At 44.9% G+C, this 13,817-nt stretch overlaps 1 protein-coding gene across 4 annotated transcripts; it reads left to right on the top strand.

Moving 5' to 3' along the window:
* The first annotated feature begins 204 nt into the window (after window positions 1-204).
* Window positions 205-13,799, top strand: MIF4GD (MIF4G domain containing). 4 transcript variants are annotated; one of them, XM_028716859.2, is made up of 6 exons: window positions 205-344; window positions 5,342-5,477; window positions 6,955-7,064; window positions 8,635-8,790; window positions 9,931-10,023; window positions 11,322-13,799. In XM_028716859.2, the coding sequence occupies exons 2-6, from the start codon at window positions 5,396-5,398 to the stop codon at window positions 11,547-11,549; spliced, it is 669 nt and encodes a 222-aa protein (XP_028572692.2). In that variant the 5' UTR covers window positions 205-344; window positions 5,342-5,395; the 3' UTR covers window positions 11,550-13,799. The 4 variants fall into 4 exon arrangements, with proteins under 4 accessions (XP_028572692.2, XP_028572694.2, XP_028572693.2 ...); XM_028716861.2 differs by having other exon boundaries at window positions 234-563; XM_028716860.2 differs by lacking the exon at window positions 205-344 and adding an exon at window positions 551-680.
* The last annotated feature ends 18 nt before the right edge of the window (window positions 13,800-13,817 follow it).

The following is a 13,817-nucleotide window of genomic DNA, read 5'->3' as shown; positions in this document are numbered from 1 at the left end:
GAAACGACAAATACAACACGGCATGTAAACGAACTGTGAAACTGAAAGTTGAAAGGACATGTCCTTTCCCCAGTTTATTTGTTAATGCAGGAAAATCTTTATTAAAAAAAAAACTAATTAAAAAAACAAAACGCCTCACCACCCAGGCAGGAAGATTCCCTCCAAGCCCTGCTCAGAACCTTCCAGCAGGTGGCGCTGCCTCCGCCGCCTCCCGATCACAAACTCTCCTCCCGCTTGGCTCAGCCTGCTAGGAAATGACCTAAGAGGAAACCCTCCGGGTTTGCAAGCAATGGAAAGAATTCGTCTTCCAGGAGTCTCCGCCTGACACCAAAAGCGGGTGAAAAGTAAGGGAGAGCAGCAGCAGCTGGGCGATTTTTTAAAAGAAAATTATTATTGTTTTTATTTTGCTGGTGGCGGGTCGATTTCGTGCAGGATGCCCATCCTGCATTTGCACTCCATGCTTGAGTTGCTGCCTTTCCTGCTCCTGCTGCTGTTCTTCATGGCTGTGGGCTTTTTCCTGATCTACCTCCACCGACCCGAACCAGAAACCAAAAAGAATTAGGGTGAGGGGGGGCTGACTAGCTGGCTGGGCTGGGCTGGGCGGGCTGCTGTTCCCTCGTAAAGATGCACCTCACTCCAGTCCTGAAAGTGGAGGCATAAAAAAACCCCAAACAAAGCAGGTTGGTGACATTTGAAAATCTCTCTTCCTTGTTAGTTTCAGAAAGAAACGCCTGCTTCTTAACGGGCGTGGAGCATTTTCTCTCCCATCTGCCTTCCTGACTTGGGCTTTCTGGACTTTACAAGCGATCCTTCTCTGTGCAAGTTCAGATGCTTATTCTTATTCTGTTTATATCCCACTTTTCCTCCAGGGAGCTCAAAGTGGCGTACATAGGTTTCCTCTCCCAATTTCCATTTTATTCTCACACAACCCCTATGAGATAGGTTAGGCTGAAAGGTAGTTGTGGCACATAGACAACTCTGTCTTCAGCAGCTTGTGCCCAAAATATGTCTCCTTCCCGTCTGGTTTACATCTTTGGCCCCTGTAAAACCTGTGCACACAGTTGGGCTGTGCATGTAACTCTTCCAGCAACGCAGAAGGGAATGTGACCTGGCATGCCCATGCTCGCCCGTCTAATCTTAGCAATCCTTTCAGCATATTGTCAGAACATCCCCATGACTCATAAAGGAGTTTTTGGCCAGCTGTAGTATGAACGAGCCCGTTCTGACTTATGTATGCCTTTGGAAGGGATCATGGTTTGAATCTCCTTGTCATTTTTTTTTTAATACATCCCATTGAAATTACCACAACTGACAAAAATGGCAAGGCCAAACAACAACAATCTAATCTGTAATCTCTGTAATCCAGGATAACTGCCTGCCAGACCTTTGCTGAGATAATGTCTACAAAGGTGCCTTATACTGAGTCAGATCATTATACTACCTCTCCCAGCATGGTCAGTTTCAATCTTCTCCAATGTGGTGCCTTCCAGGTGTTTTGGACTACAACTCAGCCCCAGTTAGCATTGCAGTTAGCATACAGGAAGCATGGGAGTTGTAGTTTAAATCATCTGGAGGGAATGACTTTGAGAAAGGCTGGTATGATAATATATCCTAGTCCTTGCTCGGTATGATCTCCCCCCCCCCTTTTTTTTTTTTTGCTGGAAATTTATTCCTGGGCTTTGTCACTGAACTAGGGGGCCTTGTGGCCAAATCAGCACCTATGCAAACTCAGCAGAGGATTGTGAGGTACTGATTTACTTATATTTTGACAGGAGTCCCCTTTGCACATGGTTGATGGCAAGTTGTCATGCACAGAAATCATTAACCTTGCAGCACTGATAATGTTTATCTTCTGCATGTCATAACTGCCATGAACTAAGCACAGATGTTTGTGTGGCAGATCTGGTATGTGCAGAAACACGAGTATTATGGGAGTAGTCTGGAACCCAAGCATGGTTTAACAACAGTATAGAAATAGAAATTTAGTAGTAGTAGTAGTAGTAGTAGTAGTAGTAGTAGTAGTAGTAGTTGCTATCCCCCACTTGGTCTCTCATACCGTGACTTTACATTTCAGGAGTACCCATATCTGTAGCCAGGTCACATCTAAAGTGCATTCTGACATTATACACTAGCAGCTGACTATCAGAAAAGAGAACAAAAACTATAGTTCACAAAAGCAACCTTTATATGTGAACATTGTCACAGCGAAGCTGTACTGATCCCCTTCTGTGAATTATAAAGTTGAAACATGTTCCCGGAGCCGAAGGGGTGAATTTGCAGGATTTAGTCCCACTGAAGTTATGTGAGTAAATGTACACAGGGATTTTGTTCAAGAAGTCACTTGCAGGCATATCAAAGGAACTGGCTCTGAATTACTGTATGTATGCCAAAGGTACGAATCCTTTCGTTGTCATTTAGTCGGAAAGGTGTGCCTGCACTATGCTGATAACATTACTATAGCTATTTCAAAGTCTGGGGCTGCCTTTGTCCCTGGTGGTCTCTGAGCCTGAGAATGCCTTTTGCCAGATTGGGTGACTGCGCCAGTTGTGACCCTACCTTGAGGGAGGAATCTGTGCTCTGTTAACCTTCAGATTAGACTGCTGCAGTGTGATATGCATTCTGATACTTACTGCTAGATGGCTAACTGGGACCAGGGCCAGTTTTAATCACATCATGCTGGTGCTTCATCGATTAGCACAAGCTCCCTGTCCATTTACAGCTCAATTCAGAGTGTTCATTTTGACATTTAAAGTCCTTCCCAGCTTGAAGGACCACCTGCCTCCACATGTGCCTACAGATAATGCAACAGAGGGCATTATTTGGATGCCCCCTGGCATTGGGGGTACAGCCAACGGCTATTGGGGAGAAGACATTAGTGATGGTGCCCAGGTTATGGAAAGCTCCCTCCCAATGGAGGCAGTTGGAGGATGGATGGCTAACAGATTGAGGTTGAATCCTGACAAGACAGAAGTACTGTTTTGGGGGGACAGGGGGCAGGCAAGTGTGGGGGACTTCCTGGTTCTGAATGGGGTAACTGTGCCCCTGAGGGAGCAGGTGTGCAGCCTGGGAGTCAATTGGACTCACAGCTGTCCATGGAGGCCCAGGTCAATTCTGTGTCCAGGGCAGCTGTCTACCAGCTCCATCTGGTACGCAGGCTGATGATAACAACAACAATTTATTTTTTATATCTGGCTGGGTTTCCTACCTGCCTGCGGACTGTCTCACCAGAGTGGTGCATGCTCTGGTTATCTCCCGCTTGGACTACTGCAACACACTCTACATAGGGCTACTACAATGAATCCAGAATGCGGCAGCTAGACTGGTGACTGGGAGCGGCCACTGAGACCATATTACACCGGTTCTGAAAGACCTACATTGGCTCCCAGTACGTTTCCGAGCACAATTCAAAGTGTTTAAAGTCCTAAATGGCCTTGGCCCAGTATACCTGAAGGAGCGTTTCCACCCCCATCGTTCATCCCGGACACTGAGGTCCAGCTCCGAGGGCCTTCTGGTAGTTCCCTCACTACGAGATGTGAGATGCCCTCCCATCAGATGTCAAGGAAATAAACAACTATCTGACTTGTAGAAGACATACGAAGGCAGTCCTGTTTAGGGAAGTTTTTAATGTCTGGTTTTATTGTATTTTTTATATTTTGTTGGAAGCCACCTAGAGTGGCTGGGGAAACCCAGCCAGATGGGCGGGGTAGAAATTAATTCTTCTTCTTCTTCTTCTTTCCTCATATCTGCTTTAATCTGCTTTATCTTTTTTTAGAGGCTTTTATTTCTTCTTTTTGTTTCTACTGTTTGTATCATGTGATGAGTGGTTTTTATTGCTTTATTATGTTGTTGCTGTTGTTTACTTTGTAAGCCACCCTGGGAATTTTTTTTTTGAAGAGCAGGATTAAATGCTACTATCACTACTACTACTAAAATAATATAGCAACACCAACCAGAAAGCCCTTGATCCTATCTGATATCAGCAGTTCAGGTTGGGTCTTGTTAGTATTGTATGGAAAACTGTATGAAAATAGGCTTGCGAGAGCCAGTGTGGGGAAGTGATTAGATCAGCCTTTCTCAACCTCTTGGGTCCCCAGACGTTGTTGGACTACAATGCCCATCATCCCTAGCTAGCGGAACCAGTGGTCAGGGATGATGGGAGCTGTAGTTAAACAACATCTGGGGACCCAAAGTTGAGAAAGACTGGGTAAAATGTCAGACTAGGACCTGGGAGGGCAGGATTCAAATCTCCACTTGATCACCAAAACTTTGGGCTGGTCGCTACCTCTCAGACCAACCTACCTCCCAGAGTTACTGTGGGATTAATTGAAGAGGGAGACAACCATGTATGCCTTGAGCTCCTGGAAGAAAATGTGGCAGACATATGGAATAAACAAATATCCATAAATGTACACAGCTGTTATTAAATTATAGAAAATATGCATAACAAATGCTTTTAAAAAATTCTGCTCATTTGTCATATCATCATGAATGTTTTGCAAGAGCAGGCCTTTGGGACATGCTTAATCTTGTCCCTAACACTTACTAACTAACCTGTATGTGTTCCTCTCTACTAAAATAGTTTCACTGATCCTGTTGTGCTTTGTGCATGGGCAATCCCCATCAGAAGGGGTGAGTGACAGATGAGCTTGAATACTGAGAACAAGGAGGAGTTATGAGATAAGAGTTGCAGAGGACTAGCCACTTGAAGTAAAGCCAAAGACCTTTGGAGTGACAGAAACTAACTGGGAACCCAGTGGGAAAGGAGCACAGTTGTCTCCTCTTCTGCATTCCCACCCCACATCCTTTTGCATAGATCCCAGAGTGCTATATGTTTTCGCTGGAAGCATCCCTTGTTTTGTCACCTCACTTTTCCCCGATTGCAGTGAAAACACATGTCACAGCTGCGGAATTCTGATGAGTGAGCAATGATGCGTTTGGCCTGTTGTCTATTCAGTATTCAGGGGGCGAGGTGGCAGTTAAATTTGGTTTGGCACTGAACAGGGTGGGCAGGTAAGCCTGGATTTTTTGGCCAAAAACAAAGGCGTTCCCTCCTTAAAACTTAAGTGGGTGAAATAGTAAAAAAATTCCCAACACCCTTGTAGATAGAACAGAGATAATGTGGGGGGTGAGGCAGGGAAGCAGAAGTACCATCCTTGTCTGAGGAGATTTTAACAACTTTTTCTTTGTTATGAGGAATGTAGTTTCATTTCAGGAACTCCAGTGTAACTGGCAGTTCCATTTTCCTGTTCAGCGGAGAATGAGAGCATCTGAAAAGCCATGGCTAATACCGTCTCCTTCCCTTTCCAGGATAATCAGTACCTGATCGCTTCTCTCCCCGCAGTTGCCACTAACTCAGCTGCTCCCCTGATCTGTCGCCACTGAAGGAGGGAAAGAGATGGGGGACTCAGGCAAAGAAGAATATAAAATACACACGTTTGATACAGAGATTCAGCAGCTACTCAAAACAGCCCTCAAAGGTCAGTATCTCTCCCTTTTCTCCCTCCCTGTTTTTCCCCCGTCCCCCCTCCCCATTGCCATGAATCAAGCATAATTCACTGCTAGATTTGGAGCTGTTTGGGCCTATCAACATTGTGAAGGGTTGTGTGTGCTCTGATATGAATTGCCCATTCCTTAAAATCTTCTTCAGGCTTAGAAAAGGTTTGGAAAGGGGAGCTAAAATGATCAAGGGGATGGTGCGACTCCCCCTATGAGACACGTTTGAAGCATCTGGGACTTTTTAAATGAATAAGGGGGGACAACAATGAAAGACAAGTGAGAGGAGACATGATAAAATTATGCACTATATTGAGAAAGTGTATAGAGAAGTTATTCTCCCCCTCTCATAGCACTAGAACTCTGTACAGTGGTACCTCAGGTTACATGTGCTTCAGGTTACATACGCTTCAGGTTACAGACTCTGCTAACCCAGAAATAGTACCTCAGGTTAAGAACTTTGCTTCAGGATGAGAACAGAAATCATGCAGAGGCGGCGCAGCAGCAGCAGCGGGAGGACCCATTAGATAAAGTGGTGCTTCAGGTTAAGAACAGTTTTGGGTTAAGAACGAACCTCTGGAATGAATTAAGTACTTAACCCGAGGTACCACTGCATGTCCATTTAATATCTAGTCTTCAAACAGATAGTGCTGATAATAATAGATTTAAACGTTTGGGTAGATAATGTTTCCTGCTGCACTCTTGACTACAGGTGAGTTCAGGTAGATTTTTAACGTAAGCTACGAAGTGCTATACTCTGATAAGGCATGTGCATGGCTGTCCCAATTCAGCCTGCAGCAGAGAAAGCAAAAGAAGCAGCTGAACTGATATATGTAAGATTCTACTATTGAGGCAGCCCATCGTCCTTAGATGGCTCCTGACTTGCAGTGCTATAGAGCAGCCTTCTCCAACTTCTGTTGCTTCTCACCACCATCCCTGACCTTTGGCTATGCAAGGTGGGACGAGTGGGAGCCATATTTCAACAACAGCTGGAGGACACCTTTTTGCCTACCTGTGAGGTCACGGTTTCTTCCAAAGTATCCTAGGAATGTAATATAATGAGAATGCTGAAAATACTTCATTAGAATGACTAAGCTCATTTATGGAACTACGGCTCCTGATGTTTGCTTTGTTGGGATCAGTGGCAGTTTAGGCAGTTTGAAACTGGATGAAATTTGTGGGGGCAGATATGACACAGCTCAGGCATATCACTCACCTCTTGGCCTTGGATTTCTCCTGCCTTTAAAACGGAATAGCAGATCACTCTTCCTTCCAGGAGATTTGTGATGCAGAAAGGTTTGGAAACACCACCATTCCTACAGAGACAGTTTTGATCCATAAATAAAATATCCAGCAAAAAAGAAGGAACCCAGTGGTTATTGTACAATTTTAAACATACAGAATGATGCAAAGGTATGCTTGTTTTGAGGCAGCACTGATAGCGTTACACTTCTTCTACAGACCCCAGCAGTGTAGATCTGGAGAAGGTTGCCAACGTAATTGTGGACCAGTCCCTCAAAGACTCTGTGTTCAGCAAAGAGGCCGGGCGCATCTGCTACACCATCATCCAGGTGGGAGAATGAGCATGCCATGTTTTGGAAACTGGTAGTTTTCACAGCACAGCTGTTCACCATATGCAACTATTCTGGAAATTTTATTTGCATATAAATAACATACTATTCATATACGCTGTTTTATTTAAAAGTATTTCTAAACAATATTTTTTTAAAAAAATATATCTAAGCCATGTATAAGAAACAAATAAAAATAACCAAAATAAAACAATGCGATAAAAACCGAAATCCAGATATAAGGATCCATTCTTACAGAGCAGTGAAAGCATGCATGAGAAGATACATCTTTACTAGACATCTGAAGCAAATAATTGATGATGCTTCATATATGGCAGAGGGAAGGTATTCAAAAACGTTGGAGCAGCAGTAGAAATTCACCCTTTTGGGATCACCCCCAGTGATACTTTGTAGGGTGTGGTGCCATTGGTAAAATTTCCATATGATCTAAGTGGTCTTGCAAGGGGAGGCCAACATTGCTGCAAGTGATTTAAAAAATGCATCTCACCATCTCTTAGTCAGTTTTTGTTTAGATGTCCCTGCCCTCTCTTTTGCTTTTCTTGTTTTGTTATCTCCAGCATGGTTGGTGCAAGGATGAGACGTAGGTGGGTGAGATCAGAGGGAAGCGACATTACTGCATCATTATTGATTTTTTGTTAAAGCAAGAACTCAACATGAAATAATATTTTTTACAAGTCCAGAGGGCTGGGGAGTTTTCCCAAGAAAACATAGTGAAGAGGCTGCGGGAAAACTTGTGCGTGTGTGTGCGTGCGTGCATGTGTGTATATACACACACATACATAAACATATATATGTGTGTATATATATATGTATATATATATATACAGTGGTGCCTCGCAAGATGAAATTAATCCGTTCCGCGAGTCTCTTCGTCTTGCGGTTTTTTCGTCTTGCGAAGCACGCCTATTAGCGGCTTAGCGACTATTAACGGCTTAGCGGCTTTAAGAAAAAGGAAACAAACTCGCAAGACGTTTCGTCTTGCGAAGCAAGCCCATAGGGAAATTCGTCTTGCGGAACGACTCAAAAAACGGAAAACCCTTTCGTCTAGCGAGTTTTTCGTCTTGCGAGGCATTCGTCTTGCGGGGCACCACTGTATGTATATATCTGTTAGGGATATACAAAAGGAGCCTGTAGGTTGCATAAAAGCCATTCTAGATGTGCATGCTGTTCACTTTGGCTCTACCACCAGCCATGCTTCCTTTCCTGCAGATGGAGCTTGGTTTGGCCTGCCCTGCTGAATATTTTGGGTGCCCAGCCCAGCCGTGAGAGGGCAAGAAGGTGAATCTATCCCTTCAACTCCAGACCAGACGTGGTGAGCAAAACTCCCATTAGTGACCTGACTCGGTTTTGCCTCCCCTCTGAACTTTTTTGCACCTATAGGCTCCTGCTTCATCGTGCCATAACTTTTTCTGCACGGTGGTGTGTTTTGAAGCATGAGAGGAAGAGAAAGAGAAAGAGAAAGAGAGAGATAAGCCCAGACAGCCTGCTGCCACAGCTGAGATTGCACACAGCATCCTTCTGGCGCTTCACCTCTTTGCCTTTGTCGCAGGCGGAGAGCAAACAGGTGGGCCAGAGTGTCTTTCGGCGGGGGCTCCTCAACCGACTTCAGCAGGAGTATAAAGACCGGGATGAACTGCGAGCCCGTTCCCTCCAGGCCTGGATCTGCTATGTCACTTTTATCTGTAACATCTTTGACTACCTGAGGGTAAGACCAAACTTCAGAACTGGTGTACAGTCATACCTCGGGTTACAGATGCTTCAGGTTGCGTTTTTTCAGGTTACAGGCGCACCGAAACCTGGAATACCGGAATGGGTTACTTCCAGGTTTCGACGGTCGCGCATGCGCAGAAGTGCTAAATTGCGCTTTACGCATGCACAGAAGCATCAAATAGCAACCGTGCATGCGCAGATGCGCCGCTGCGGTTTGCAAACGTGCATCCCACACGGATCACGTTCGCAACCCAAGCATCCACTGTATTATCCAGACCTGGGGCTAGTTCATGCGCTGCTCTCATAATGAGGGAATGTGGTTGTGTTTAGGGTTGTTTTTTGTTTTTGTTTTAATGCTGCCATTCAATCCAGCAAGATTGAAAAAAGCAGCATAAAACATTGAACGGAATTAAATGTGCATCTAAAATACTTGGGGGAAGTAAAAAGGCATTTGCCTGGCACCCAAAGGACGTTAAGGTGAGTGCCTGGCAACCTCTGTGGGAAAAGCATTCCACATCTGGGGCACTCACCTGAAATGGGGCTGCCACAGGAGGCCTTAATTCAAATGAGTGCAACTGGGTGTTCTTTGCATTTGTCACTTGTACAAAAATTCTTTTTGCAGTCCGAAAGGTTCATGGTCTAGATGTAGCAGCAGGACAGCTTTAAGAAGCAGCCTGCCATGGGGGTCCTTGCAGTTTGGTCCTTCTTGTTATAATAATTTTAATAATAATAATTTATTATTTCTACCCCACCCATCTGGCTGGGTTTCCCCAGCCACTCTGGGCGGTTTTCAACAGAACATAAAAAAAAACTGAATAAAACTTCAAACATTTAAAACTTCCCTAAACAGAGTTGCCTTCAGATGTCTTCTAAAAGTCGGATAGTTGTTTATTTCCTTGACATCTGATGGGATGTCAAGGAATCATGCACCTGATGCAAAAAGGCTCTAGGCTGTGTATTTGTGACAGTTTTTTTAAGGTGCCAGAGATGCTCTTGCTTGTTCTTGTTTCAAGAGACTTAGTACGCACAGCTACCTTCCTGGGATTTTTAAGACACACACACAGGGAGGGGCTCTCTAACAATTCCACAGTGATTCTGAGCGATAGTTGACAAGTGCACCCTGCCTATTTCACAGGTCAATAACATGCCCATGATGGCACTGGTGAACCCAGTTTACGACTGCCTGTTCCGACTGGCGCAGCCAGAGAGCCTGCGGAAAGAGGAAGAGGTGAGTACAGTCATACCTCGGGTTAAATATGCTTCGAGTTGAGCGCGTTCGAGTTGCGCTCCTCGGCAACCCGGAAGTAACGGAGTGCGTTACTTTCGGGTTTCACCGCTTGCACATGCGCAGACGTCATGCGCAGAAGCGATGAAAAGCGATGCACACTTGCGCGCGCAGATGTACCGTCGCTAGTTACATTTACCTCTAGATTCAAACGGGGCTCCGGAACGGATCCCGTTCGTATCTAGAGGTACCACTGTATTCTCAGGGCACAGTGGGGACAAAAGCAGGTTGCTGTCCTGTGAGAACGCACCTGGGAAAGAGGATTGGAAGGTGGACAACTTTTAGGCCAGGGGTGGGAATCTTTCTTAAGCCTGGAGCAATGAATGCAAATTTTCCCTTTGTATAGTAGGCTAGTTTCTACACACATCCACCCAGTGCTTTTTTCTGGGGGGACGCCTACCCCTAAACATTTTGTGAATCTTTGTACTTTTGTCCATTTACTGAATATATTTTCCCCGATTTGAACGATAAAATGGTGATTTCCTTGAGTCAAAGTGAGAGTACCCCTAAAGGTGTATTTTTTTTAAGGAAAAAAATACTGCATCCACCCAACCATCATTTTATTTGCATGCTGCCTCTCCATAATTAAAACCATGCTCAAGGCATCTTGCAGCACGAAAACAATAGTTAATTACAAATATAACAAAAGTAGTCATAAAAAGGTAAAGGTACCTCTGCCCGTACGGGCCAGTCTTGACAGACTCTAGGGTTGTGCGCCCATCTCACTCTATAGGCCGGGGGGCAGCGCTGTCCGCAGACACTTCCGGGTCACATGGCCAGCGTGACATGGCTGCTCTGGCAAGCCAGAGCCGCACACGGAAACGCTGTTTACCTTCCCGCTAGTAAGCGGTCCCTATTTATCTACTTGCACCTGGGGGTGCTTTCGAACTGCTAGGTTGGCAGGCGCTGGGACCAAGCAACAGGAGCGCACCCCGCCACGGGGATTCGAACCGCCGACCAAGTGATCGGCAAGTCCTAGGCGCTGAGGTTTTACCCACAGCGCCACCCGCGTCCCAAAGTAGTCATAGACAAGAAATAAAAGCACATCCAAAGAACACAACCAAAATGCAGTAAATCACAAAAAATGCAGCCCAAGGTTCGGTTTAGCAGACTACTTTATTTTTTCCCTTCTCTTCTGATTTAGTGCCAGGATGCCAACATGAGACATTTCTGTGCAGCACCCCCCACCCACCCAACCACCCCGATTCTTAACAGAAGCGTTTTCATTTCCTTCCATTAAGGTGGACTGTCTGGTGTTGCAGCTACACCGCATTGGTGAACAACTTGAGAAGATGAACACGCAGAGGATGGATGAGCTTTTTTCCCTCCTGCGAGACGGTTTCCTCCTGCAGGAGGGCCTTACCTCCCTTTCCCAGCTACTCTTGCTTGAGATCATTGAGTTCCGGGCTGCCGACTGGAAAATGACAGATGCAGCCCAGAAGTACTATTACAGTGAGGTCGCAGATTGAGCAGCCAGTTGCTCACCCTGGCTCATGCTGCCCAAAGCCAGAGTTTGAATTTCCACTCTGAACCTTTGCACCAGTAAACTTCACATAACAACAACAAAGCTGCAATTATTTTTAATACTTCCCTCCCCTCCACCCAAACCCTAGCACTTTTTGTATATAGAATGTATAACTTGCTCCCTCGATAGATCTTTTGCGCTGGCTGAAATTGGGGAGCTGGGAGAGGAGAAAAGGGTCGCATTCTGCCACCGCCGCTCCCATCGTGTTGCACTAAATAGGAACCTGTATTAATCACTGCCGCAAGCTGGACTGACATTTGACACAGGGTAGTTCTCTACGAGAAGCTTACTTGTATATGCTAATTTTAATGTATTCAGCCTTAAAACAAAAAAGGCTATGGTTTAAAACCAGCCTGGTGATAACATTATTTACTCCAAAAGCACAGTAAGCCTAAGAATCTGTCTCCCTCTGCAGCATGTGGCAGTTTGTTATTTTATGCTCTGTTCCATAGCTGTTCTGTTTGCCCTTTGGTTGAGAAGGTGATTCTGTAATCAAAGCCCAAGCGTGGCATTTCAATTTCCTGAGTTGTAAACCCATTTTGGATGCTTTCAGGAGCCTCGTTTGCTCTCTGTTTACATGCACTCACTATGAGGCACGAGGGGTATCAGAAACTTTACCACTGTTCTGAAATCAAAGAAAGGTGGCTCGTTCAGGTACTAGTTCTATTAACAACCTACAACAGAGAATTTCTCTTTTTTTGTCCTACTCCTTGGTTTTTTTTAAAAGGCAGATTTTTCACTTCTAGCATGCACGCAGGGGTGGAAATACTTTTGTGACAGATTAGTATTAAAAACAGTATGCATTGTTCTCACAAACAATGGTGCAATTTGAAAAATGGGGGCTGCTTTATTCCCTTTCCTTTGTCATAGGAAAATAATACACCTGGAAGCGACAATTCTAGGTGTATAACACCAATTTCATTGATAGGTGCTTCAGAACTGGACTGCTTTAAAATGCTCCCTGATGCAGTTAGACTACCCCTCCCTGAACACACAAAGTAGCATGGCAGGGCAAGCCTGGAACTCTTCTCTTTTGCCATGCTAGCATTGCAAAAGCAAGGTGTTTTTTGAAGAAGAGCATTCAGTCATGTCACCCCCAACCGGGAGTCTGAAATAAGACAACCCCAGGAGGCCTTTGCTGGGTTGATTGCGTCTCACTTAGCGTGGAAGTATATGCTATCAGAATCAAGGGGCCTTATTTCCAAGAAAATATATTTAGGATTGGGAGAGGGGCAGTCTTTCTCTCTGCTTACTGGCTGCATAATAACAGCCCTGTTAAATTTGCTTAGGGTTTTAGATTCTTAAAGAGGCTATGTAATACTACAACCCAGGGTTACCCAAAGAAGCTAAAGGGTAGGAGAGGCAGGACAGACAAAACGAAGGCTTCCTTCACACAGTACATAAATTATGGAGTTCCCTACGCAAAGATGTGCCAACCTGGATGTATTTAAGGAGGGATTAGACTCATTCATGATAAAGCTGTCAGTGGTTACTAGCCATGATGGCTATTTATTGCCTCTGAATACCAATTGCAGAGGAATACAAGAGGGGAGAGTGCTATCGTGATCCATTTCCTGCTTATGGGCTTTGCATAGGCAGCCAATTGGCCGCACATGGGAACAGAATTCTGGACTGGATAGGATTGTGATCTGATCCAACAGGGCTCTTATTATGTACACAATGTTCTCCTGAGGTCAGGAGACAAATTCATGACTTTGGTGTGGCTTATTCACAAGAGTATTGTAAAGATTGGTGCCCAGTTATTGGCTCCATGTGTGCTGCTTAATAATTTTGAAACAGCATGCCAGGGTCCAAACCCTGACACTTAACCAGCACTTTCTTTTCTAACCGGATGCTTTCATGAGTATATTGATTCTTCCGTAGCTGCAGGAGAAGGATGCTCAACTGCTTTCTTACCTGCAGCCCCCCAATATGCTCTTACTCCTTTCTTCCCAACTGCTGGCCAGCTCAGGTGTAGCTAACAGCTAAAGGCAGTGCCTTCTCCCTGCAGGAGGTGTGAAGCCAACACTGTTCGAAAGCCTCACTCCACAGCAGAATTATTCCCTTGGGAACATGTAGCTAGAAACTGATTTTGTAACTTTTATACAACAGCGACTTTGAACAACAGTATTGTACATTTGTTAAGATTGGTTCTCTTTGGAACTTTTAAAAATAAACATTTTACACTTCTGCATATAGTCTCTCATTGCCA

The sequence above is a fragment of the Podarcis muralis genome, chromosome 2 (genome assembly GCF_964188315.1).
Source record: "Podarcis muralis chromosome 2, rPodMur119.hap1.1, whole genome shotgun sequence".
Taxonomy (NCBI): domain Eukaryota; kingdom Metazoa; phylum Chordata; class Lepidosauria; order Squamata; family Lacertidae; genus Podarcis; species Podarcis muralis.
Note: the sequence above shows the minus strand (reverse complement) of the source record. Positions and strands in the feature narration are given on the sequence as shown.

Bases quoted from the DNA above. Each gene is read 5' to 3' on its own strand.
- MIF4GD (XM_028716859.2), top strand. From the start codon at position 5,396: ATGGGGGACTCAGGCAAAGAAGAATATAAAATACACACGTTTGATACA. The intron at 7,065-8,634 runs GTGGGAGAATGA...CCTTTGTCGCAG, and splicing joins TCTGCTACACCATCATCCAG to GCGGAGAGCAAACAGGTGGG. The intron at 8,791-9,930 runs GTAAGACCAAAC...CCTATTTCACAG, and splicing joins ACATCTTTGACTACCTGAGG to GTCAATAACATGCCCATGAT.